This window comes from Gymnoscopelus microlampas (assembly GCF_963454915.1).
Source record: "Gymnoscopelus microlampas genome assembly, chromosome: 13".
Classification (NCBI taxonomy): Eukaryota; Metazoa; Chordata; class Actinopteri; order Myctophiformes; family Myctophidae; genus Gymnoscopelus; species Gymnoscopelus microlampas.
In genome coordinates this window covers 32,401,736-32,429,175 of record NC_139950.1, presented here as the reverse complement: position 1 = coordinate 32,429,175, position 27,440 = coordinate 32,401,736, and the positions used below count along the sequence as shown (strand labels likewise).

At 42.1% G+C, this 27,440-nt stretch overlaps 1 protein-coding gene across 5 annotated transcripts; it reads right to left on the bottom strand.

Moving 5' to 3' along the window:
* Positions 1-243: 243 nt before the first annotated feature.
* On the bottom strand, positions 244-26,270 carry wapla (WAPL cohesin release factor a). 5 transcript variants are annotated; one of them, XM_084075663.1, is made up of 20 exons: positions 26,134-26,270; positions 23,810-24,188; positions 21,295-22,063; positions 20,471-20,781; positions 18,866-18,987; positions 17,615-17,710; positions 16,252-16,413; positions 15,396-15,532; positions 12,373-12,484; positions 11,785-12,015; positions 10,144-10,255; positions 9,422-9,519; positions 9,155-9,231; positions 6,593-6,768; positions 5,349-5,464; positions 4,943-5,170; positions 3,966-4,194; positions 3,517-3,605; positions 2,668-2,763; positions 244-1,380 (listed from the first exon to the last, which is right to left on the bottom strand). In XM_084075663.1, the coding sequence occupies exons 2-20, from the start codon at positions 24,156-24,158 to the stop codon at positions 1,315-1,317; spliced, it is 3,576 nt and encodes a 1,191-aa protein (XP_083931789.1). In that variant the 5' UTR covers positions 24,159-24,188; positions 26,134-26,270; the 3' UTR covers positions 244-1,314. The 5 variants fall into 5 exon arrangements, with proteins under 5 accessions (XP_083931789.1, XP_083931790.1, XP_083931788.1 ...); XM_084075664.1 differs by having other exon boundaries at positions 26,123-26,265; XM_084075662.1 differs by lacking the exon at positions 26,134-26,270 and adding an exon at positions 25,386-25,498.
* Positions 26,271-27,440: the final 1,170 nt, after the last annotated feature.

The following is a 27,440-nucleotide window of genomic DNA, read 5'->3' as shown; positions in this document are numbered from 1 at the left end:
ATATTAAAAGGTGAATGTGAAACCTTCAGGAAGGAGTGGCATGTTACATAATCAGTTAAAGACGTTGCATTTACAAAGGAAGCAAAAACATTAAAATTAAATAGCTAAAACCCACAAAGTTGGAAGAAATATAAAATAAAAACTTCATTGCTATAATTCAAAGGGAACACAAACCTCGATCACTTGAGTAATCTATTACATCCTTTGTACAAAAGGAAAAGCTTAAAGTATAATTACATTGGGTCAAATTTATAGGAATTTATTCAGAAAGCTTTTTAAAATTAATAATGGGCAGGGAGTCAAACATTCATAAAATCATAACAGCATATTCAAGTGCCATTATCAGTCAATAAAATATAGACTTGATATCACACAGACCTGCTGATTCCTTTAAAACCATTTCATTAGGGAAAGAAAAAATAACATGCCTCTTAGGAAAATAAAATATCTAATGATCAGAGGATGCCTGTCTTTCGACTCACCACCTCGCACAGCTTAGCAAGACAATGGGCACAATCATCAGAGCATAATAAAATCAAAGCTTAAGTTCTTTCCCTTATCTGCAACCATCTCGAGCCAATAGCAAATATGTAGGTAAATAGATTTATGCATTCAAATTGTTCCACACGCATGTTAACAGAGACATCATTCTAACTTCTATGAAAATGATTTGTGTTGTCATTTCATGTTAATCAATGATTTCACCCTTGGCTTCAAATGTGGACACGGAGAGATTAAAATGCAATGATCCATTGCAATTCCAATTTCAGGAATCACACGCCGACTGGGGGGGGGGGGGGGGGTTGCTGCACACAGGTATCTGGTACCTCAAATGTTTGTAGAGACCAGGCTTGACCTCAAAGAATAAGGTCAATCACTGTGCTGAAGCGAAGGTGGCTTAGATGCTCCCCAGATTCTGTCTCTGGTCCAGCCCTCTGACCCCTCTGCCTGATTCCTGGTAACCTGAGGACGACGCTAATTGGGGTGGGGTCCTTCGACTCCATGGGGTTTTTGTTTTTTTTACGGAGCAGACTGAAGGATTCTGTGTGTCCATGTTGGCTATCATAACTTTGGTTCAGGCTGTGCTCTGGGTGCTGCTAGGACATTTGTAGTAACGAGTGTGTGTGTGTGAGTATATGTGCATATACACACACAGCGGTGAACACCGGTTTGAGTGATCAGAGGGGGAGGAGGTCAAAGAGACACAGTGGAGACTCTCATGACCGCTTATGTGGGTCAAGTGGACACGTTTTGCCAAACCACCGCCACCCCTTGTGTGGTGTTGAGAGTATGAGTTAGCCATCTTGCGGCCTGTTAAAGGTGCTCCAAGTAGTCGATGACCCGAGAGATAGACTTCTGTCCTGTGGTGCCCACCGAACACTGTGCATGCAGGACAAAGAAGAATGAAAAAAATGTTAAGCTGTCCAAGCTTTAGATGGGGGTGGGCCGTTTTTGGCTGCCCACTTAAAGAAATAGCCATTTTATTGTTAAGATTTGGATTTTGTTTTATTAACTCATTCAGTGCCAATTTTTTTACAAGGCCCAGAGTGCCAATGACGTGTAACGTGACAAAACAGTGTTTTCAGTGATTATGCTAGATGGCGCTGTTCACCAACCTATGAGTGATCCTATGACTTCGAGAGAAGGATCCACCCGGAAATGACGTCATCTAAAACATTTTCACCCCGTCCACTACAATGTTAAAGGATTTAGATAAGAAAAAAAGCTATATTCAACAGCCAATAACTAAAGAATGGAGGGTCGCAGTGACACGCTTTCCCCCAATGGAAGCAGAGACACTCCTCCGTCTTTTGCGACACTCGGTGTGTCGATCGTCCTGGAGCGACATATTCTGTGGATCGTCAAAAAGACTCAAAATGGTAAAAACGCTGGCACTGGCTGCAGACTGTTATGAAAAACTCTGGCAATGAATGAGTTAAAAGTAGGGTAAGGTTTTTACTGATGTGTTTATTTGCTGTTATATGTATTGGTAAGGTTTTCAGGCAGTGAACTGACGAGTGATATAAGGATTCTCAATGGAGAGTCCTTCACTATTATAAGCAAGCAACCTCAGCGCCATGTGTGCATGCATGAAGCGCTTTTTATTTGGCTCCTTCTGTCACACTCAATATACTTCTTAGGCAACAATATAGCAGATGGGTGACATTTAAAAAGAGCTAGAGCTCAAAAGCTTTGGTCAACTTATCATGTAAATTGCTCTTTAAACCAGTTGACACAGTGGTGTACGCTCCCTCCAACCTTTCCTGACAGAAGTAAACGGGTATAAAAGCCCTCCTCGTCTGTATCACAGTCTTTTTACATTGAGTTAGACATGTCTGAAGGGCTGAAAATTGAAATAAGATGCGTTTGCAACATTTGATCTTGAAGAGTTTAAAAGGCTGGGTGTTTTTAACAAAGGGAAAGATGTTCCCATGGAGATTCCAGACAGGTACTGTGGCTACGTGTTGAACTGCAATATAGGCATACATGTACAATATGTACAATTTGTACATAGCTGATCATGAGGAAGTTATAGAAATGTTTTTTTTCTCCATATAACAACTGTTGAAACTGATATATATAAATCTGAGTAGATTGAAGAGTTGAAACACATCTTCTGTCAGATGGCATGCAGTGATGTGATGACAACAGGAAGATGGTACTCACAGTGAGGTTCATGAAGTTCAAGAACTTTTTCAGCATTTCTGTCATAATGGAGAAATCTCCTTTAGGCAGGTGCTCTCTCACAGTAGTGACATTGATCTGGGGAAAAGTAGATTGGGGAGACCGATGAGAATCGGAGAAACAAAGACAGAACAAGGTACACTTTTAATCGTTTGTATTTAGCATAATCGCAATTCGTTTTGCACCTGCTAAGTAGATAAGTGATATTGCACCAAGTATGGATAAACACTTAGACTTTGAATACAACAGAATCGTTGGTATCACAGGTACTGTCAAGGGTTTAGAATGGGGGATTTCAAAGTGTGATACATGCCAGAGCATTGCAGGGGAGGCGCAGGGAGACTTTAGGTGAAAGAGATAGCCAGTAACCAAGATGATCAACAGAAAGTTACTGCAGTTATGCTCACAGAGTTGCAGAAATAATTCTACCATAGAAACAATGAAAGGAGGAGCACTTCTTACTTTAGGTTTCCAATTAGTGTTGTTGCACCTAGGGGCAACACAGTATAGTACTTGGGCGACTTTATTATCCATTATAGATCAAATCAAAACTTTGTCCCACTACTCCTCCCACAGTTTTGGCGGCACACACACGTCATCTCCATATATGGGCATAAAAGGGACAATGACTGACAGATACAGAGATCTCCATATATGGGCGTATCAGTCTAATTGGCGGTGCAACGTAGGTGTGAACTCAGAGGGCAGCGTATCCAAAAATCATGAACAAAACGTCCAATCATCCCCAAATCAACTGGATAAATAATTATTAACGGAGGAAAATCCCAGATTTATTTACAGTGGGGTTTATGTGGCTGTGTGTGACCTTACCTGGCTACCCTGACAGAGGCAGCCCAACAGCAGAGCAGTGTAGGAGGCTACGATGCTGTCTTCCATGTGCTTGCCAGCATGCTGTAGAGCTACAACCCACAAGAGAAAAACATTTAAAATTAATTTCAAAAGGTTATAGTAAAAGTCATATTTTTAAAGGCAGACTGTCTCAAACAATCCCACGAGAGTGCAACCATGCAGGTACAAATTAAGCTGGGAAAGTGCATTATTGAGTCATTGTTGATTTATGATGCAAATAAGGGGAAAATACCATTAAGTCACAATAAACTAAGCCAAAACCAATTTAAAAATGAATTATAATCTTCGTTTTCGTTTTATTCTCAGGGGAGAGTGATGGTTAAAAAGTTGTTAAATGTCAAGTTTGTAATTCTCATTATGCATCTCTCAACACAAAGGAGGGAAAGAGAAGAGAGTCATCCTCCTCCTACCTTTGTTTAGGTCCAACTCTTCGTCCTCCTCCTCCTTCTTCTCCTCGACTTTCTTCTCATTCTGGCCCTCTGTCTCTGGTGGTGTCTCTGCTGTCACCCATTGGATCTCGCCGGACGTCGTTTCCTGCCACTCTCCACTCTGGTCCAGTGCCGGCTTGGGTGCCTCGCAGATCAGGTCATCAGTTTTTGATTCGGCCAGAATGGCGGCCTGCTCCCTCTCCAGTAAGTGCTTGGAAGAGACGGAGGCAGACACCGCATACATTCAGAAACTGGCATGGACTAATGTGAGAGCCACTTTATTAATAATTCAAAAGGACGCGTGTCCCTGTAAGCAAGGTCAAAAACCCTAGCCTGGAGAGTAATACAAATGGGTACTACACATTAGTATTTTACACATTTTCACAGCTGGATAACAAGACGTTCAAACTATCCTGACAGACCGCGGTCAACATACATTAAGCACTCCCAAATATCGTCTGTAAGGCACATTGCAAAGTAGTAGACTGTCAAGGACAAGTGAGCAGCTCGTTTGGTTCTAGCAGCATTAATAAATACAATTAAGATAGCATTGTGAGGGTAGGAAGTTGAATACAGAGGAGGCCTAAGTCTGCCTCTTTGGCATTAAACTCAGAATTGATGGATAGAATGTTATTCTATGCTCAAAGCTCAAGTGGAGGGATAAAGGCAGTGTAAACGGAATAGGCTACTTGAGACTTCCTTGATACCTGCATATTATAGCAATATTATAATTTTTCTATTCCTTGATATGCCAGCGTGATATGGAAACTTAAAAATACTGTTCCATTTGTTCCATCAGAAAGAGCCATATGATGCAAATTCATGAACAGCTCGCAGCTAAATTTTCTTTATTTCACATAACAAGAAAAACAAAAAACAGATTTGCCTACAGCTGTTGAAGAAAAGAAAGTCAGTCTGTTGATGTTTGCACTATAATGTCGGCTGGCACAACTATCTACCTTCACCAGGGCAGCCAGGGCTCCGGAGGACCTGGGCTTGTCAGCCACGTCTCCCTGGGTTTCAGCTGGGCACGTGGGCACCGACTCCTCTGTCCCAGGCGTTGTGGGTTCAGAGGGCTGCACCAGGCTGTCTTCTAGACAGCTGTCTGAGGCGATGTAGTCCATGTCCACCAGATAATGGCGGTTCCTGGCACTGTACTCCACCAGATTAATAAGCAGGCCCAGGCCCTGGAGCAAAGGATGGGATGGGATACAGAGAGACAGACACACAGAGAGAGAGAGAAAGATGGAGAAAGAGTGAGGACACATGCAAATAGGATAACCTTTCAGCTGTCTTTGTTGCAGTGTTCTTTTAATCACTATGCTGCCGCTCCTTCCAGGAGGTAATCTGCAGTGAGTTTCTTACCAGAACTCGCACGTCGAAGCGCTGCTCCGGGGGAATGTAGCGCGGTACCCGCAGGACACAGTTGAGAGCTGTTACAATCAGCATGTCCTGTTCACCCGTCTTGGTGCTTCCCCACTCTGCAGACAGAAACACACAATTACACTCATTACTCACTCATTACGCTCATTACTCGAGCATTAATTTCTCCGCTCTTTCAGAAGCATTTACTCTGTCAATATGTTATAATAAGTTAAAGTACAAAATGATGGTAAATGCTCACAATCACAAGTTATCTGACCTGAAAGAGACAAACTTAAATTGCTTAATGATTACTCAAATTGAAGTGTTCACTTGTTGGTGAAGTTGTAAATAATGCACATTAGGATTATTATTTACATATTGTTTAACGTTTAAGAAATAAAAGCTAACCAATAGCAGCTTGTTTTTACCCCGTAAATGTAGCTTAAGTCATAAGGTCAGTTAAAAATAAATGTTCACTTACACTAGAGAATAGGCTAGAGGCAAAGCCAAAATAATGAACTAAAACAGCATGAAATGAAACCTAAGGGGCTGTATCCACATAAGGAGTTTTTTGAGCGACAAAGCACTTTGAATATCATGTCCAGAGTGCTACATATGCATTGAGAGGCGTGTGTCTCCAACCCTCTGCATAGGAAATTGACATTGATGAGCGGCGCTCCCATCCCAAAAGTTTACCCGTTTTCTGCCTGAGGCGCTGGAAGCCGAGTGCCGAAAAGCGATGCTCGGTGCTAGGAAGAGGAGCAGAAATGTATGGCAGAGAAGCGCCGGCAGCTCAAAAACACATTTCTGTGGACATGGCCCCTAACACAGTTAAATAATGTACAATACATATATGTACAAACGCATGACTTGCTCACTGTTAATAGATCATCTATAAAATGGTATAGGCAGCGCATATTTTAGATAGTCACTTCATTCCTATGTTGAAATATGGCCTCAAATACATTGTATTGACTTTTCCTATTTTCTTTTTTTATACCTGCTTCCTAGTGGATGGGACTTGTTTTCAAATGGTTAAACCTTTAGAAAACAGGAGGTTCAACTTTTCATATATAAATATATATATATATATATATATTTCACAACCCTAGCAAATAATAGAAATTTCATTTTCTGTTGATCAATTAATAATTTTGCCCCTCAAATGCATGCCCGATGAAATTTCCCACCAGCCTTACATTTTAAAAGTGAGACCAGCATTCTAAATGCGTGTGACAACATACCGTTGTCATGAGTGAGGTTGAGCAGGACTCCTATGACGGCCCTCATACAGTCCTCTACAGCCTTGCCCACATTGCTGAAGCTGCAGTGGGGCAGCGCTGTGCCCGTCAATGACAGTGAGCTGTTATTGAGCTCCCTGCTGTAGCGTTGGATCATGTCTTCACAGTGCCGCAAGCCTCTGGAAACAGACAAGACAGACAAGAGACACAGAGACGGAGGGTGAGAGCAGGTACAGGGAGGGTAATTGAAAGAGTCGTGGTGGTGGTGGTGTGGGGGGTGGAGTGGAGAGAAAGATCAAGGGTAGGGATGATAGAGAGTGAGGGAGGGGAAAGAAAAGAAACACAGGAGATTGAACGAGTGAGGGGGTTGAGATGGAGAGGGCCGGAACGCAGACAGGCGGGAGATTGAGACAAAGCGTGTGAAGGAAGATGGAGGAGATTGGGGGAGACAGAGCAGAGGTTAGATTATCATAGTAACAAGATCAGGCTACCTCCCAACAGGAGGTAACGTGAGGGTATCCGGCATCGTTTGACACAGACGTGACACCTATGGCGTGTGCCCAGAGCCGATAAGATGAACCAAGATGAACCAACATATCAGAGAGGGCAAAGCTAAAGATTCAGACAGTGGAGAATGCTTACCACCAAGGCAGCATTTATTTCAAGCTACTCTTAATTTAATTGGATAGCAAAGAGACAGGCAGGAAAGGACATGCAACATAGGTCTCCAGCTAGAATCAAACCATAGACATTCTGATTATGTGGTTGTCAAGCCAACCTGTCAGCTACCAGTGTAAAAGGCAGCATTTTTAATGCACATAGATGTGTTACATAATGTCTCTGTGCCTGCATCATACACCCAGGCACAGGGGATGCACAACACATTGTGTTGTGTGACTTTATGAAGCATTTTGACTTAAGCAAAGTCCATACAGTCTTTGTTCAAACACTTTTAGAGGTTTTGGAACAGGGAGATCTCAAAGTCAAGTCCAGGCTCTCAGACCAGGTCTTCCCACATAGAAAAAAAAACTATATGTGCCAATTAATTCAGGTGGAAAAGGGCTATAATGTTATTCATTATGATAAGGAGAGGTATGTCCTCTCACACAGGCACAGAACAGGGCTGTATTCTGTGCATGAGACATCGCCCGATTTCCAGACGTAGTCGCAGTTAGTAAGGACAAGACTGCTTGGTCTGTTCAGCCCTTTATTCTGTGTGAGTGACACTCAGAGTATTCCACAACACAAGTGTATACAATGTCCAACTGGGTGGAAATAGAAGCCAGCCAGGGAACGGGCGGAACTGTGGGGGCTTCAGGTTACTATAAAGGGTGAGTGCGAGGACCAGGGGTCTTAAATGGTTTATCACACACTTCATGGCTGTAATCTTAAGATTTGCAGCCAATCATAACAAATAAGTTCACCAGAAAAGTAATTTAAAAAAACAAACTGCATGCATGCGTCTTTCTGATTAATCTACGGTGACCAAGTATTACTGATATGGCATGCAGTATTAACATTGCAGTTGCAAGCACTGTGTGAACGTTTCCGGTTGACAGAGTTGAGCACTCAAAATCAGCTGATCAGCATGAGAAGTACCTCGCAGCCTCGCAACAACGCATTAATTCTATTGTAATAATAAATCTGTATGAGAAATCATTGTGCATGAATAATGTATTAGATGCAACGCACGATGACAAGCATTAATGTAAAAAATGATTTTCATAATTATCATTTAACCCATTAAGACCTGGAACTGCGTCATTTTTAGATTTGAGCTAAAAAGCATTATCTTACACTTTGGCTATTCAAAAATAGCAGATATACAAGCTCATAGTGCGGCACCGAGTGCCGCGCTACGAGCTTGTAGATCTGCTATTTTTGAAAAATCGTGAAAATGTGTGCAAATCTTTGAATATGTATATTTTTAAAGCGAAAAATTTTAACTCAAATCTTTGCTTCTTGGGGTCCCTGGAACAAAATATTTTGATGGGGGTCCACGGCCAAAAACATAATTTTGGGGGTCCTTGACATGAAAAAGATTGAGAACCACTGATATAGAAACATACGTTTTTCAGAATACTGTTGAGATTTAGGAGACATGTAGAATCGGCTTCAGGTCTCAATGGGTTAATTAAACTGCATACAAAATATTTAGAGTATTTGGTATGCAGTTTTGAATTTGATGATGCACGTAACAAGCACATGTACTGTAACAAGCACTGAGTAACAGCTGATCTTTCATTTTTTGTGAAGTAGGCTGTACTGCAAGTTTAATTACACCAATTGTACATCAATAGGAACATAGGCAGTGCTTTTCTGTAGCTAACAGGATATTACATTTCCACTAGCCATCTGTGGGTCTGGTCTTTCAGGACTTGTGGGCTGACAATTGTCTCCACCTCTTCAGGTGTGTGCTTCCAGCTTTGTTGACAGCTGATTCATGCACATCAGAACATGCATCACTCCTTCACTTTGAGTAGGATCTCAACCACCCTACCCTCCACATTGAATAACAATATTCAAACTTCCATCCGTCCGTATGCCGGCTAGAGTGGCTCTCACCTGGCGGAGGAGACAATGAGCTGGGAGTCTTTGTAGGCGATCAGATAGCTCTGGTTCTCCGGGTTCTGAACAGTCACCTGTTGGCAGTGAGGACATCAACGTACATTTATTAGGTACAGATATCAGGGAAGAAAAGGCACATTCATTGGCATACTCTGGAGACTGGTAAATATTTGTTGAGTCTAAACTTTGCTATTCATTTATGGTCACTTTGCATTCCTTTGTTATTCGCGCAGTGAAAACGCCACTTTCAGTGTAGTTACTTACACTCTCGAGCACTCTCAGACATCTCTCAGCGCCCCATAAGGAGGCCACCAGACTCTCCTTGTCATCTTCTTGGCTCATGTTCTCCACACACTCTTTTACTATTTACAACACAAGAGACACAGACAATTACGATGCAGGCCGACAGGTACTTACAGCTCATCTGTGACAGGAAATACTTGAAAGGAGAGATATATCGCCCACGTAAATAAAACACCCATGAAAAGAAATGCCCCCGTAAGCATTGTGCGGTAAGGATTCAACGGTTTTAGGTATAACATTTAAGCATACCTTACGCCACCCATGGTTCAATAAGCACTTGTGAATTGCGGCATTTTTCAGTTTTGCAATTACATTTTGTGTTATTACTTGACAGATTTATTACGGCCAAAATGGCACTATGTCTGTGTCACCAGAGAAAACTCCTCCTTTACGGGAACAGGGGAGTGGAAAAAGGATGGGACGATATGAAAATTACACGATAATTACATGATATTCACGATAATTGTGGCAAAAATAATTTCGATTATTGCGATAATCAAAATATGCTTAAAACTCAAAATGCCACTTTCGTTAAGCACTTGAACTCCCGTTCAAGCAGAAATTATCCTTTTTCACAAACAAAATTATGATTGTGTGTCTGTGTGAACGTGAAGCATGGCGTTGCTGAAAAAAAGAGCTCTCCTGCTAAGCCAAAAATGAAATATCCTCACACGCACACCCACCTTTGTCTACAATGTGGTCCAGGCCTCCCAGTAGCCGGAGTTCCTCTTTGAACCAGTCGCCAGCTCTCTTAGATGTCAGAGAGAGCAACGTCTCCATTGCCAAGTGACACGACTAAAACATAAAGAACATCAACATTACCACCACACACTGTACGACTTTTGAAGTGGTCGGGGAGTCATCAGATCGTTAAGCATTTCACACAACACTAGTCTCTTTCTTGAAATCGGCTGTCATATCGTTGTGGGTTTCACACTATACGATTGATCGCCGACAAGGGATCACACACACTGCAAGAGTTCACTAGGCGATCCAGACCCGATACATATATTTGTTTTTATTCCAATGCTGATTCAAGCATACTGTAATAACTGCTCTCATTGGCTGTAGCACGGAGCTCCTCGGGGAGTGATCGCAGCCCCTTTCACATTGCATGATTTGCAGTCGGCGATAGAGCCAAATATCAAACCTGCTAGATATCTAGAAACGCTCAGGAAGGCATCGCCGAGTGTTATCATCGTGGCCAGATCCTCTCGCAGAGCCTGTCACACACAGCGAGCAATATCTCGCCGATCAAAGCCCGATCTGCATCAGATTGGGGTTTTTGTCGCCGAGCACCAAAACAGGTCCCCGACAGCATAATTGGACCAAATATCCTATAGTGTACTAGCCCTAAGACAGGAAGCAGCCAGAGCACCATCCTATGCCCTCAAACAGGCAATTTAAGCATCTTCAAGCTAGGATCAATAGTAGCCTAGAGATCAGCTGTTTAAGTGATTGATGATGCTGATTATCTGAATTAAATGTTTTCTGTATTCACCATTTGATTAATAGTTTTCGATTAAAATATCATTAAGAAAGCTTTAAAAATAGCATTTAAAAACTGCATGCATTTCTGCTTGCATTTCTCAGTTGACCTGAAGAGTCAGGTCGCTCCGGTTACTACATGCGTTTTCTGAGACAGAATATACAGTAGCTGGGTATGGCTCAGACAAATAAAAACAACCACATTTGAATTTCTAAAGTCATATTTAGCATTGGCATTGCATACGGTCATCTACATTTCTTGGTAATTAAAAAAGAGAAGAACCTGGGGTTCACAAGTACAGCATGGCGGTCTTTACGGGTTCACCCAAGCCGGGAACTTGAGATAATACAGAGACCTGCATGGTATGGGTTCAGTACCATGCGGGTCGGGTCCAATTCTATTACCAAGGGTCAGGTCTCCTTGGATCCAAGAAGACTAATGTAAAAAAAGTGGGCTACTGCAACTAATTTATTTAAAATAGATTTTAATTTCATCATCACTTATTTTATAGGAGAGGACAGGATCACTTATTATAGGCTGTAATCTAGTGGTATAATGGCATTTTAATAGCAATTACAATTTGCATGGTTTATAAAATACTCTCTGGTCTCAGCACTATAATATCTCGGAATCAATAGGATCTCGGAACAATTTTACGGGTTTGGTTTAATCTTTTTTTTAAATAACGGAACTAATCTGACAAATTTAACAGATCAAATTACGGTTGGGGTTTGTCATTTTGGACCTGTGAAGACCTCAAGTACAGCAACCGATTGACAGTAAACGGCAAAAGTCAAAATTACGTACAGAAACTTTACAGTCGTTTTTTCCTCACCGTGATGTTTTCAAGGTCCAGGTGTTTGTTGTGTACCGTCTCACAAAGCTTTCGTATCTTCTCCTTGACCTTGCCCACCTCCTTGGGAGTCAGTTGGTCCTCTTGGGCCGAGTGGTCCTGCTCCACATCCAAAAGGTGAATCATCAGGTCCAGACAGGCCCGGTCCAGGTCCATGTTCAGACGGTCCCGACTCAGGATGTACATTAGGGCGGCTGTGCACAGCGCCAGGTTCTATATATGAGAGAGAGAGAGTTTAAATATATGGATTGGACAGATTTTTAAACAACAATGTGAAAAGGTTCCCCCAAAAAAAGGAAGAAAAAGAAAAGTGGCTTTAAAGTCCTCCCAAAATTACAACCTAAATCAAATATCTAACTCACCACACTCAACACTATGGGAGAATAGCTGAAATTCATCTAAATAAATGACCAAAAATTAAGAAATAACATAGAATTCACTGGAACCCTGGCAAGCACTTCCTCCATCTGTTGCTGTATTATTTCATTAACTCCATCAGGCACTTGGTAATGTACACAGTGATGGGGAGCACAAGAGATCTACGTAGAACAGTTTCAAAAGATTACTGACCGGGTGCTGTGGCGCGTCACTGAGCATCTTGAAGACTTGTGCCACCTTCCCTCTGGCCCGCAGGTGCATTCTGAAACTGGGCATGGCGCACCGTGTGGCCAAGCTGATTATACTGGAGGACAAGGAGGGAAGGAGATCATGGGTGACAATGGATTAAACCTTTTCAGGCCGCGACCCCCCCAAAATAATCATATTTGAACTGGGGACCCCCCACCCTGACAAGCACTTAATTGGAATGGTAGGAGTAGAAGCAATAATATCTACAAGCTCACAACGCCTCGCACAATTTTTGACAATTTGGCCAATGTCTGAACAGTTTTTATAGCATAGTTTGAGGATTACTTTTCATGCAGTAATGGTCTTATTTCTAATAATAAATAAAAACCTGTCATCTTGACCCATAGGTTGAGAACCACTGGGTTAATCAATCGATATCAGAAATTGAATAAAATATAATCAAATAATCCTTTTAGTAAAGTATCGTGTAAAGATTTATCATGCATTTGCAATGTCACCAAAATGTGGATATGGATGCTCATTTTCTGAAAAAGTATTTGTTCTAAATCAAATCAGCCAATAAATCAAATCAAGGCTTTTTGCGATGAGATTGTCGTCATTCACAGAAGCCAGAACTTTATGTTAAATGGCAGTAAGTCATGTCTCAAGACTCAAGAGCGAATAAACTGTGGCCTCATTTGTGTAAAACAAGAAATGCCAACTTGTATTGTAGTTGATAGTGCATGTAAAGACAAATTAATCAGTGTATTTTACTTACATTGGAATTGTACTTGTGAAATTGTTAGCAGAGAGACAGATTTATGGTTAATTCGCATCCATGATGCTTTTTGAGTTTGTAGATTATCTATTTTAGGTGTGCGATACAGTTGTATGACAATGAAGTGGCTTTAGCCAGCCACAGCAGTGCCAGCAAAAGGCAAATTGCGATTTCTATAAATACTTAAGCAATAAAAAATGTTTTCTGCAATATCTTATCAATATAGCTAAGGTCAAGCAGTTTATAGTTTATCAACTAAACTACAGTGACGTGGTGTCATTTAATTCCTCAGAAAATGTTCAAGTATCGAGATAAAAACGCCCATAAAAGGAGCTTTATAGTACCTCAATCTTTGCGCCATCTTTACCCTCATTTGGAGGACTAAGGACCTACTAATTATGCCACGCCTGTAGAATCAAGCCCTCATTAATGCCAATATTACACACCCCTAGAATCAATATGCCGAAATCTCCACGTCTGAATGCACCACCCCTTTCTCTCACCCATCCAAACATGCCCTATCACAGGGCTCAACATTTTAATATAATTGGAATTTCTTAGTTATAAATGAACTGCAACACAACTATCTATAGTAACTTAGTATTGCCATAATGTCATTGTCTATAACACAATCTAGGCAATGATAGAATTAAGGTTGTGCTTCTGTGTGAAAATTAAGCATTGAATAATAAACAGCATACATCTGTACAAAGTAGAGTGGTGTAGTAGTGGATAAATTAATTCATTCATATTGACCACTGCCTATACTTCAGGCTTTGCGAATCAATGAGGTTTAGTGTCGTCATTGTTGACCATTGCAAATACAAATGTTTCAATAGGCTTAACAAGTACATATTGATTCTGATTCTTGTTGCTCCTCGGTACAAGCAGTGTGTTCTACTGACTCTTCTCCTCGTCTCTGCCTAAAGGAAAAACTTCAGTGACACGCCGGTGATTGATCAAGCTGTCCCAATAAAAGCTCAGTTTCTTCTCTCGTCTCTGCCTACTAGACTAGAGGACATACACTACGTGTTGCGTTTCCCCCCCTCAGAATCATTTAGTTACACCAACATTGTTCTTGTTAAGCAGGTTTGTTCATAGAGTTGAATATTTACAAAGTCAATTTATCCAAAGGGGACAACTGCCCCAGGCATGCACTCCCATTCAATACTAGTATCTGAAATACCCACAAGCTGCCGGTGGCAACGTGGGAGCAGCAGACTGAACTCAATGCGTGTAGACACGATGAGGCTGTGCAGTGAAATAATTAGATATATTCATAATATATAAATGAAATATCCGAAGATTAAAATGAGGTTAAAATTGAAGGTGTCCGTTTTGATTCAGTGATAAGCATTTTCAATTAATCAAGTAATAATCAACAGATTTAATAGATTATGAAACTTACTACTTACAGCCATGTGATGCAGATTCCAGCTGTGTCACTGTGTGTGATGCATTCTGTGTTGCATTCTATCTTTGACTGAATTTCCCTCACAGGATCAATAAAAGTCTTATCTTATATCTGTGTTGCGGTTCTTTCATGTTTTGTAACCCTCTCTGCATTTTATAGATCTTAACACTGAAAAGTAATCCATAAGGAGGCTGGCATCCTCCAACGTATTTGCTATAAAGCCTCCTATCTACTATAGATCAAATGCTGAAACAAAAGGTGTCTTCACTTTCCAAAGATGAAGCTATTTTCTTCCACCCCAGGCTTTTCTTGCCGTTTATTGATAGAAAGGTATATCTTGGTAGAGAGACCGAACCATGGAGATTCAGGGAGTGACATGCAGCGAAATGTCCAACTGGCTCGGGAATAAAACCGGGGACGTGCTGTCAGGCATCAGAGTCTATGTGGTATGCGCCTTAATCACTCGGCTATTGGCAACCCCAGAAGTACATTTTTAATTACCTTCCTGCTTTGTCAGACAGTGCAACTTAACAATACAACTACATTATCTACCCACAACAGATGAAATATAAAGTGTCAAGAGAGAGAAATATTTAAAGAAAGAGAAAGGCTGATAGAAATGGAGGGCAAGAGCAAAGACTAAATTAGACATCGCATGAGTCACAGCTAAGAGTAGAAAACTGATAAAGTTGCAAGTAAACAGTGTGTGGGGTTAGCAGCACATAGCTTTCATCTGCGCCAAACAGTTAGGAATGGTAAAAGCAAAGGATGAATTTCAAGGAATGGGCAAAAATGAACTTGACCAGTACCCCTACAACAACATCATTATCTTACCTAAGGCATCTTGTGTTGAGTGGTTGGCTGCTCTTCAGCCCCGTCTCCAGGTACTCAAAGTCGTCTGTGAACTCCTGGTTCTCACCAAACTCCACCACGTCATTGAAGTGTTTCACATGCTGCACCACTGTGTATAGCTGGGAAGTGAAGGGGCATTTGACAGATTTGATTGCACAGCTATAGCTAATGTCCAGAGATGGACCTAACGCACGCATGCAAGCTCATCTGCCCGCATGCACACAGCATCAGACAACAGCTTTGATTTGATCAGGTTCCATTAACAGCATTAAGCCAACTGAGGTAATACCCGTCATCAATATCAGGGTAGCCTCGAGAGCTATGGCCTGATCAGCAGTGTGTGTGTGCGCGCGTGGGCCTGTATGTGTACGCGCTCAGCACATTAGAAGAGTACCCGAGGTTAAGAAAACCCCTATTTGCAGCGACATCTTAGATGCAGAACTACTGCCTCAGGGACTCTGCGGCTAACGGCCTGATCTGGAGCCAACACACCCATCTGCCAATACCATGCACGGCGAGAGAGCTTAAATGAAACACCACACTCCTCGCTGCAACCTCCAGCCCACACTGCGATTCAAATGAATTACGGCGAGCTGGACACCACACTTCAAAGATTGCCAACCCTTTAGCCCTGTATGAAATGGGTAACAGCAGCTTGGCCAAGCAGGGGGCACGGAAGAGTTTCATTTGTAGCAGCATGCAAACAAAAGTACAGAAAACCACAGGCAGTCCCAAAACTTTTCTGTTTTCCTTTCATTCCTCTGTGGTTAAAATGGCTCAATAAAAAATGTGCTACGTGCTTGGACAAACTACATCTCCCAGGGTGCCATATGCTCACCTCCTTGTGCTCCTTTCTGCATTTGAGTGCAGTGATTATGTCCTGGTTGAGTCGCGTGGGGAGGGTCTCCGACTTGGTGACTTTGGGCGGCGGTGGGGGTGCTTTGAACAGGCCGTCGTCTTTGTGGGAGTTGCTGTCCTTACTGCTGCTCGACAGACTGGCCTGAGTAGGAGGGGGAGGAACAAAAGCCACACAATGTGCTTAACATCGCGTCTAGATCCACAACTACACAGACTCAAGACAATGTTTTTGAGTTTAAAATTGAACTTAAGGTTAAAGTTCTGTTCATGTGTACTTTTTTGGTTTGCTTGTTTGTTGCATTATTAAAGTTATGTTCTTTTCATATAATATAATGCTTAATTATATATCATTTATTTAAATCAAGTGCAATTTCAAAGTGGAAATAAAGAATATCTTAAAATAAAAGCATACATTGCTGGCCTTATGAATACTTATTAGAAAATGAAATTAAAGCAGTGATTCCTACAGATTTGTAGGCCTATCTTATCAATGAAATGAATAAATATTGTAGCACTGCCACAACAATGCCACGACTTTTATCTGTGGACTTTTAGTCCACAGATAAGTACACAGGACCCCTCCAGCGCCAATTCACCGGTGTTAATTTAACTCAGAGGGTACCAATGGACCTCCATTTGGTTCCATACATTTTACCCGAACATAATTACTGCTAAATATCATTAATCAGCAGTCAAATCAGTTCCGAGGGCTTGTGTTGTGTGTGTGCCGTCGTTCCCATGTTGCTGGTTCCCTGTGTGGGTTGGAGTTGGATGAAACAAGGAGTTGCTGGTTCCCTGTGTGGGTTGGAGTTGGATGAATCAAGGAGTCAAATGACCGTCTTCGACGTCTTTGCATCTGTCACCGCAACGGCACCTTCCCGCGACTCCACGTTGGGTCGGGACCCATAGTTTGAGAACCGCTCATTTAAATGGTTTTGTCTTTATTTGTTTTAGGGCGTGCCGATTTATCGTCCCACGATATATCGCGATACGTTTTCGTGACTATATGTACCGTTTTGCCGTTTTTGAAATTACTTGGCAATAATAATAATAATGCAAAAACAGAAGTATTTGTTTGTTTTTTTTTAAAAATATTTTTTGCAATAATAATGCAAAAACTTAAGTATTTGTTTGCAATTGCTCCCCCCCCCCCCCCCCCCATATATTTTCATAATGAAAAAGTGCCATATATCGTATCGATATCCTGAGCCCAATATCTTGTATCGTGAAATTATTGTATCGGCACACCCCTAATGTGTTTGTTTGCATAAGTTAAATCAAGTTAAGTCACTGTATATGAATGTGGAAGAAAAACACAAATAGAATCATGAGAATCCTATTACCGGAGCGCTGTGAACGCGAGGCAGGGCAGGCGGAGGCATCTCTTCAGGCTCGGGCTGGTTCCAGTGGCGAGCGTTGTATGAAGCTTTAGCAGGAGACTAGGAGACATGAGAGATTTTACATGAGTGTTTGCTAAGTCAAAACAGGAATGGCAAACGGAATCAGACAGGACTCAGCAACCTACAGTATTTCCACAATGGTGTGACTTTTAATAACATCTAGATCCCATTTAGGTTAGTGCAAGGGGAAAGCTGAGTCCTACATAACTGATCTTAGAAGGTCGGTCTCACACAAGGTTGGTGTAATGGCGCAAGCTGGTGCTTATTAGTTATCCACAAGCAAGCCCAGACTTCAGCTTGCATTACTTTGAAAATCTGTGTTGATCATTCCTTCGGATAACTTTGGAATTCCCTCTTCCCTGGGCTTTTTACAACATAACAGAGCTTATCATGTGTTTTAAGAGATGGGTGGGATTTAATAATGACAATCATCTGTTTAGTTGAACAAACGTGCAAAACACATGCTGCTGCCAGCTTTGTTTTTCATTTAAGACAACGATGCAAGTTGGCTGTGGCTAGTACACAGGCACAGCACAATCTGAGAATCTGGAGTGTTAATTCAATTTAAATTAACAGAGTCCACACTTTATACCCTGTAAAATCCAAAGTGGTGTGCTCTTACTGTGGAAGAGCACACCACATGATTCTGTGCAAAAGACCCAAGCATACCCTAAAGCCTGCTGTGGACAAGCAGCTTGAGAACCCATAAATACTGCATGTCTAGTGCTTCATCGCGAGACAGGCTTGACAGCCAGAGTGCTGGGCTGTGGTGACAAAGCAAAATATGTCTTGGATATTACATGTCTTGTACAAAAAACGTAACCCGGGGACACGCAACTTTTCTAGATGATGTATGCAAAAACAAAACAAATAAAAACATAAAGAATGCAGGGATAATTGTGAGATAATTTAGACGCAACTCAAGGACATCGCACAAGATGGTGATGTGGGACAAATGATGACAATACACTTAAACACCACCAATCAAGGGTGAGTCATGCAGATGGGCATCAGCCTGACCCTGAGATAACAACCAGACATTACTGCCTGACCTGTTCAACAGCGTAGTCTGTGTAATTACAAAACACTCACAATAGCAATTACCGTTAGGAAAAACAAGACAAAGAAAAAACATTCCTGATGCCTCATAAAGAGGAAATGTGTGGCAGTGAGGACAGGCAGACAATAACAAACCCTGGCAAGGCCCCAGACCTTTTTGGGTCCACTGAAGATCTTTTTGGTTCCAGCGTCCTTGGATTTGTCGTTAGGCTTCCCTGAGCGGCCCTGGTTGCAGTCGTCAGCGAAGTCAAACCCATCTGTCCAGAGACCACAGTGTCATTTATTATATTGGCCTGTGTTCATTATGCAAAATTAAAGCAGTACTTCACCCCCAAAATTACTTTTTTCAATCAATTACTTACAAGCCTTTTGAATACATGGTCTGGAAATTGTTTTCACATTCCATTACAGTTAATGAAGAATCAAAAATCGAGATAAGTAGAGACTGCCTAATGAATTGAAAGTTCATGATTAACAGCAAAACTTTATAATATAATGTATAGTTGTGATAAACTCCAACACAGCTCTCAGGGTATAATTCAAGTCTCTTGTATGTATGCAGCAGCAGTCATATCCTCATTACTTAAAAAACAGCTTTGTGGCTGTTTATTTTACTTTTTAATTAACTTTCGGTACAAATCGAGTCATGAACGAGAAGCGGGCATGGATAACAAATGTCCGACAAAAACATGTCTATAATCAGGGGTGAACATAACTTTTTTGGTCTAGTTCTAAGGAGAGCACCTGGAGAAGTTGCTTGGTACACTTGCTTGCTAAAACTTTGCAGAATATTTGACAATTTCGTCTATATAAAAATCTTTATGGATTATAGGAGGCTACACATATGCAAGCGTTTCGGTGCCGATTTAGAGCACATTACATACTGTAGTTAAGTGCAACAGAGCCATATGAATGTATATGAATTTGCGCATTTAAAAGCCATGAATCCGTTAAGAGAACACATTAAGGCAGACTGCTTATTTTAATTCTAGGAAATCCATCAGACTGCAGGACTACAGTTGCTGTTCACGTCCAGCAGTCGATGGCGCAAGACAAAACAACAGTAAAGAGAATAGAGAAAAGACGACCATGGCCGAAACTTTGTGTACTTGAGAGCTCGAGCTACAGCTCTGTGCGGACATCTTTCCTCTACCACAAACATTACTTTAGCCAACATGAGCCAGATGAAATTAACCACTAATTCTGAGTTTAACGCACCTCCACAGTGTGTACATTGTTTAAGTCACAGGAGCATGGTTTTCCTATTGAAATATGAACTTTGGCCAAAATCTTGCGTTTAATCCACGGATTAAGAAACAGAAACGGAAGAACTCTACAAAAGGTTTTAATGATTAGTCAACACTAGTTTTATTTTTTTGTGTACTTACAGGATATAGACATTTGAAGTATAATGTGACCAGAAAGTAACTGGCGCTATAAATAAATTGTTGATATCAGCGACAGTACGCAAGAGCGCTTTTCGTTTGAGCTGCCGATCAACATTTATTTTGAGTCATGTGCAGCCCCGTCTATAATAGAGCTGCGACTAACAATTATTTTTCTTAATCAATTAATCTGTTTATTATTGTTTCTGATCCTTCTATTTATCTCTGCGATTAAATTTAGACCATAATGTGACTCTAAAATGTTGTAATGAAAGTCCAAATCTATGGTAAATGCTGAGTTATTGTTTACTCATGTCATGCGAATCGTGGCTACGTGGCAGAGAAAGCTTCACACCTGTGTTGCTGCTGGTCTGGCTGTCCTGAGAGTCGCTGGTCTGGGGGCTGTCCACGCTGCTGCTCAGAGCAGCCAGCGCCGCCGCTGCCTCCTTCTTGGCCTTCTTCTTCTCCTTGGCCTGGCTGCTCTCATCGTCGCTGTCGCTCTCGCTGAGGTCGTCAAAACCAAAGTACTTGATTTTGTAGCTACTGCTGCCACCAACAGCTGCCCCACCCTCCGACCCCTCCTCACTATCGTGGTCCTCCTTGTCCTCAAAGCCAAAGAACTCTAGCTTGGTCTCCTTCTTGGTCTTGGTCTGTGTGGGCCGGAACCTGGTAGAGGAGACACACACAGAGAGACCGGTGGGGGGGTAGGGTTTATTGACTCTGCAGGGATGGATGAGCCAGTCAATCAGGCACAGACACAGGGGAGAGAGGGGGCACGTGCAGCATATGAACCATCATCATTTAAACAAATGGCTCCAGAGGCGGGTGGACTGCGCACCTCAATATATCATATATATATATATATATATCAATATTGACAAAGTCACAGATTTGCTGAGGATGGGGAAACAACATGTACCTATAAACTGCAGAGAAAGGGTCTCCGTTGTACAATTTTAGATGTAATTGAAAGAAACATCAAAAACTAAACAAATACTGTTGTCAAGAAGATGACTTACGGACCATGTCTGCAGTTGAAAAATATATGTACGAAATACTTTAACAATACAGCATATACCTCAATATTACAGAAAATCTCAGTGTCTTGTGTTCAAAAGCCTCAAAGCAGATTAGTCTACAAAACATGACAAAAGGAGAGAGAGACTATGTGCCATTTACCGCGCGGTTTTGGCCGGCGGAGCATCCGACTTTTTCTTCATCGCGCCCGCCGCTCCGAGGTCCGTGGGGGCAGCCGGGGCGGCCAGGTCGTCCATGGTGCGCTCCATGGAGTCCTGGATGGTGACGTTGCATACAGACAGGCAGGACGGGTGCAGAACTGTGTAGTCCCGCACCCTCCCCCTCCCCTTGACAGCCGGTGCTGCTGCTGGCTTTGCTGCTGCAGCTGGCTTTGCTGCCGCAGCTGGCTTGGCTGCCGTGTTGCTGGCGTTGGCAATAGTATTACTTGCACCGGCAGCCGAGACACTGTTGGCTTTTGCGGATACCACTCCGGGGGGCTGGCTGTTGCTGTCTGCTGTGTCAGGGGCTTGGTTGGGCCGACCGGGCCGCTGGTACTTCTTGCAGTTGGAGGTCCTGAGGGTGAACGGGGAAGCAGGGGTGGTGTCCACAGGAGGCTCAGGGGGAGGCTCTGCTAGAAGCTCCAACTCTGCGACTCTCAGACCTTCTGTGTATGTGTGTCCATCCTCTGCGTACGAGGAGGACTGGAAGTCCCTGCTACCTCCAGGCTCGACATTAGAGTCTTTACCCAGGATGCTGGAGTCCATACTGAGAGCAGAGGACAGCCGCTGGGTCCTCACGGAGTTCCAGTCATCAGAGGCGGTTGTCTTTGAAATATAGGAGATCATTGTCGGCGGTTTCAGGTTGCTGACAGGTGTGCTTCTGTACGATGTCTGGCTGTCCTTTACAACTTTCTGTACAGACGTTTGCTTATCTGTGGGTCGATATGAAAATAATTACATGGTGTCATCACATAGTTCACTGAATGGTACACAGATGATGACAGGTGATGACCATTATGAACTGGAAAATGAATTCAACCGCTTTCACATCAAACTACTCCGGCAGCTTCTTCAAACTGTAGTAGTGATACTCGTTGGTTAAAACATAGATGTTTGTATTAAATGCTCTATATTCTGATGGTATACATAAATACATTTTCAGGTGGTTTTCAAAATGTCAGCCAATCAGGAGAGAGTACACATTTATCAGATTATTTTTTGTAGTGATCCAGTTCCAATTTTGTCTGCTTTTTTATTTGTGCAATCACTTCCAATTCCACTTGTTTAATCTGTATCCTGGCTGAGTTCTCCAGCCTGATTGGATCAAATTGGTATCACGACCTGAAAATACATTTTCTGTTTAATAAAGAGCAGGAGAGACCCCTGTTACTTAACAAACGCACAATAGGAATGAATACTATCAGAATCTAGAGCTATTTAACGCTTATTTTAACCAAAGAAAATCACTTACCCTACCTTTAAGGACTGTGAGAAAGAGAACAGCTGATAGAGGCTTCTGCCTTCTGCCATCCTCCAATGGAAAACCCTCAAGTTTACCACAAATTCTTATGTGATCTCAAAACCATTAGCTTAAATTGCAACGTTCTCTAGGTTACCAAACTTGCATTTCTGTTTGTACCTGTATGAGTTGGGACAAACATTCTTTATACTTGATGTTCCCAATTCCTTCATGCAGTTAGTATCCACATTAATGGAAAAATGATGTTCACTGATATTTTAAAACTGACACATGATGCCAAAACCAAAGGCTCAGTTATGTCAAAGGGTCAGAAGGAGCTCTTATTCTATTTTTTGTATTTAAAGAAATTATTTTGGGCTTTACTGCCTTTATTTATAGTACATAGTGGCGGTAGACAGGAAACAGGGAGAGAAACGGGAGTGACACGCGGCAAAGGTCGTCGGGATCGGGAATCGAACCTGCGACGCGCTGTCAGGCTGCATTAGAGCCTATATGAACTATACTCCTGGACCGCTAGGTTGGCGGGCACCCCAGGAGCTCTTCTTTAATTACTACAACAACCAGCATGATGTTTATTTATGAACACATCAATACTGGGAACGAACCCATCAAAAAAAGCGTCGCTCACGCTCTTTATTGTGCACGGAGGTTTGTACACGACTGCACGACCCCCCTGCTCTCAGATATTTTAAATTTGTGCAGCCAAGAAACTTTTACAGGCGGGTTGAAACAGGCGTTTAAATCACTTTTTTTGTCAGCCTGTGGCCAGTCAACCCCCGTCTGCATGCGCTGTACTGCTCCCATAAGACCGTATTGGGAAAACATGGCACAGACTCACTACAAAAAGCTATTTAAACGGTCGTTTCAACCTGTGGCTTAAATTTTCTTGGTTGCTAAAATTCGTCACCTGCCGGCACCCAGAAGTACGGCAGAAGTTCCAAATGGGGCCAATAAATAAATAAATAAATAAATATACATATACACACATACACATACATCTCACAAATATGCCAGGTTAATGGCAGGTAAAACAATCATGATGCAACTGAACTGCTGCCACTGTGATGCACATGCAGTATTCTCATATTGCGAAATCAGTACATTATTAACATTCAGCCCCAACAAACCCTTGCAGATGGCATTCCTCTATTACAGCTTTGTAAACATAGTTGATTATTTGTTTTCGCCTATTACTTACTTGTGGCAGTGACCTGTGGTGTACCCGGGATTGAAGCTGTCCTGATGGCACTTCCCTCATCTGCCTTCGACTGGGGCACACTGTGAGATGTGACCGTTTTGGACTCCTCGTCGCTGTCAAACCCAAACGGGTCATCGTCACTATCGCTGTCGTCCAGTCTGGGCCTCTTGGGAAGCTCGGGAACGTCAGGTTTTTTCAACTGGGGCCTCTTCGCTCCCAGCTGAGCCTTGTAGGTGGTCTCCCCCCATTTGGTGCTCAGGGTGGGCTTCTTGTTGGAGAAGACCTCGTCAAATTTAGAGTTGGCCTCTCCTCCTTTGCGGCTGTACGTCTTGCTGAATCTGGATGTCATGGTAGTGGCTTTACGACAGTTACATATTCCCTGTGGTCAGAGGAAAAGAATCACAAATCATACTTTTACTGATTGATAGAATACTTTCTTAACAGTTGGCAAAAAAAGCACATAAAGTGCAGTTCTATACAAAAGGATGCCAAAAGGATTAAACCCAAGAAAACACTATGGCTTGTTTCCATTAGGGTCCTGTGTATTCAATTCATCGAAAATCTTGATGTTACAGCTTGCAAGAACAACAATTACTACAACTACTAATCAAACACAAAACAATTTTACCAGGATCTCTTTCTAGAAACGAAAATGACCACCATAACGATCACAGCCGCTGCTGAGAGGAAGGATGAGTGTGTACAAGCTGCTAGCTAAGCTCAGTGAGTGTTATTAGCCGACATTCTCTTGCCAAACTGATAGCATGTCAATTCAGAAACCATTATATAGTTATCGGTTAGCGTTATGGATCGGGGTAGAAACACCACCCAGTAAGCCAACTTGAGCTAGCTTCACTTAAAGTTTGACGTTCGGCCAACCAACGCTACACACAAGACTTGCTAAATAACCCTGTTAGCTAACTCTCTAGCTATAGGCCTTCTGTTGACTGTAAAGCAGTGTTGCCAGGTTTACTGAGAGAAATAAGCAACCGGGTCTAGGAAAACAAGCCCAAAAGAAGTGACAATGGGCCGCATGAGCACTTTAAACATATACATCGGCTATTTGAAAATAGCCGATCTACAAGCTCACAACGCGTCGCGAAGCCGCTGGTTTAAATTAGCTGTAGTATACAACCCTCGTAGACGTATAAAACGTCAGAATCATAAGTACGTCTACGAGGGTTGTATACTACAGCTAGGTTTAAATAATAATTAAAAATATTGGAAGCAAGCCTAAATAAGCAACTACACTTGGGAAACAAGCCCCCCAAAAAGCGCAACCCACAATTACCAATATTTACAGGCAACTTTACAGAAAAAGAACCCCAAACTCGCTTATAATAAGCCGACATGGCATCACTGCTGTAAAGTTCCGCTCATATGAAGCGGTTAGCTACGGACAAGGCTAGGATAACGTTAGATCACATTTCACACTAAGTAACTACACTAACCAGCAGAACACTTACAGTGTGCAAACCAGAATATTATATTACTTTACTATATTTACTAAACGAGGGGGAAGACTTTAAATCATACAAATAGGCTATATGAGCAGGAACAGCGAGAATACACTCACCTCAACTCAGATGAACAACCGCCTGTTTCTAACGTTACTAGCTATTAGAATCATTCAAGATAATATACCAAGGATGCTACAGTGACGTCGCGTCATGCGGAAGTGATTCAAAATAGATCATGGGCCCATCTATTAGAGCACTGTTTCTCAAACAGTAGGTCCGAACCCAAGTTTGGGTCGCGGACCCATTTTTATGGGTCGCGAGTAAATATTTATCCCCTTATGTTTCGTTTCTTGCATTTTATTTTTATAATTGTTAAATCAAAATATTCTCAAAAATACCCCCCTCCCCCCACCACCCCAAAACATAAGTGAATCAAAATATTTAAAAAAAAAACATTAATTGGAAGACTTGTGTCCTGTGTTTTTAAAATAAATATATGTATTTGTAGTAATTATCTAACTATATTCACTGGATTGAAATGATGTCTGAATTTAGTACAAGTACAAAAAAAACGACAGGCTTAAACCTATTTTTAACTGTTGGAATGGCTTAAAACCCATCCAATTGTTTGTGACGTAACAGGCGTGAACTTGGTGCCTTTGCTTTAGCCTGCCACCAACTAACTACCAGCTAAGCCTGTGCGCTGTTTGTGACGTAGCTGTCGTGACCTTGGAGCCTCTACCCTAGCCTGCCACCAACTACCGGGCTGGGCCTGTGCGCTTCAGTCCTGCTTGCGATACGAATCAAGCGGATAAAGTCCGTTCAATTATGTGGGAAAAACGCCACTACAAACCCTTTACTGACCAGAGTGTGGTCCACAAAGAACGTCGGTGGACGAAGAACTGTGCTGTGAATGCATTCTTTGTCAGCGTAGTCTAAATGTTGCCGATAATGCGTACTTTTTGCATTTTGTGGTGCCACCGGCGGCCATTAAAATTTCCCCTCCCTCTTGCTTTGCTGCCAAGACACTTTTAGCGTCGTTCGCAGTGTTGCCAGGTTTTGAGAGAGAAATAAGCAACCAAGTCTATGAAAACAAGCCCAAAATAAGCTTTTTAAATCAGCTATAAACAGTCTTGGAGAAAAAAGATTATTGCAATATTTTCAGATTTGGGTCCGCAGACAAATACATATTAATTTGGGGGTCCTTGAGTTGGTCCTTGGTTTAAACAACATTAGACAGCAAGCCCAAAAAGCCGCAACTACCATTTTTTACATAAAAAGAAGCCTATGTCGCTTATAATAAGCCGACATGGCAACATTAGTCCTTCGGCCAGACTAGAACCGGCCAATGGGCGAAAGGGATGTTTCCCTGTGATAAGCTGTGTCGACGAGGTGCGTCAGTAAACTTGACTGTGAATGGGTACAGTTTTCAAACCAAAATAGAAGATAGGGGGCGCTAGAGGACTGTGTTGTACTCGAGTTGAACTTGTGCCAAGAAATGGATGGCTGTTGAAGGCTTTATTTGTAGCCTACTCTAGGTTGTATTGTTGTGCGGCGCCGGTGGTGTCGCGCACTTAAAAATACAATAGATAGGCCATTCAGTGCGCGACCCTAGCGCGCAACTAAGTATAAAATCTAGCTCTGGACTGGTCCATAGCGTTAGAAGGAGTTCTCCTTAACGCTATGGTACTTTTCAGCCGTTGCCCGCACACCCGCCGTAGCGCAGGATGCGCAGCCTCTCGTCTGTAGTTAAAAAAAAAAAAATACTTTCGCTACTCACCAAAACAAAGACGGATTTAAGATGTTGAAAGCCTACGTTCCTTAGTGGGAACACTCGGAGCCCCACAATTCACGTCTAAAATAAAAAAAAATGCCAGAAAATAAAATATTCCACCGGGGGAAAAAAAGTCAATAGAAAATATCCATTAACCAGATCTGTAGGGGGCGCAGTGGAGTAACAAAAAATATTTTTCCTTCCGGTGAAATATTTAATTTTCTGGCCAAAAAGTGTATTTTAGACGTGAGGTGGGGGTTTGTGGGAGGTGGGAGTTTTACCACTAGGGAAGTAGGCTTTCAACATCTTAAAACTGTCTTTGTTTTGGTGAGTAGCGGAAGTGTATTTTTTATTGGGGCGGTGTAGCCGCCCCCTATAAGTGAGTTTTGGACACCGA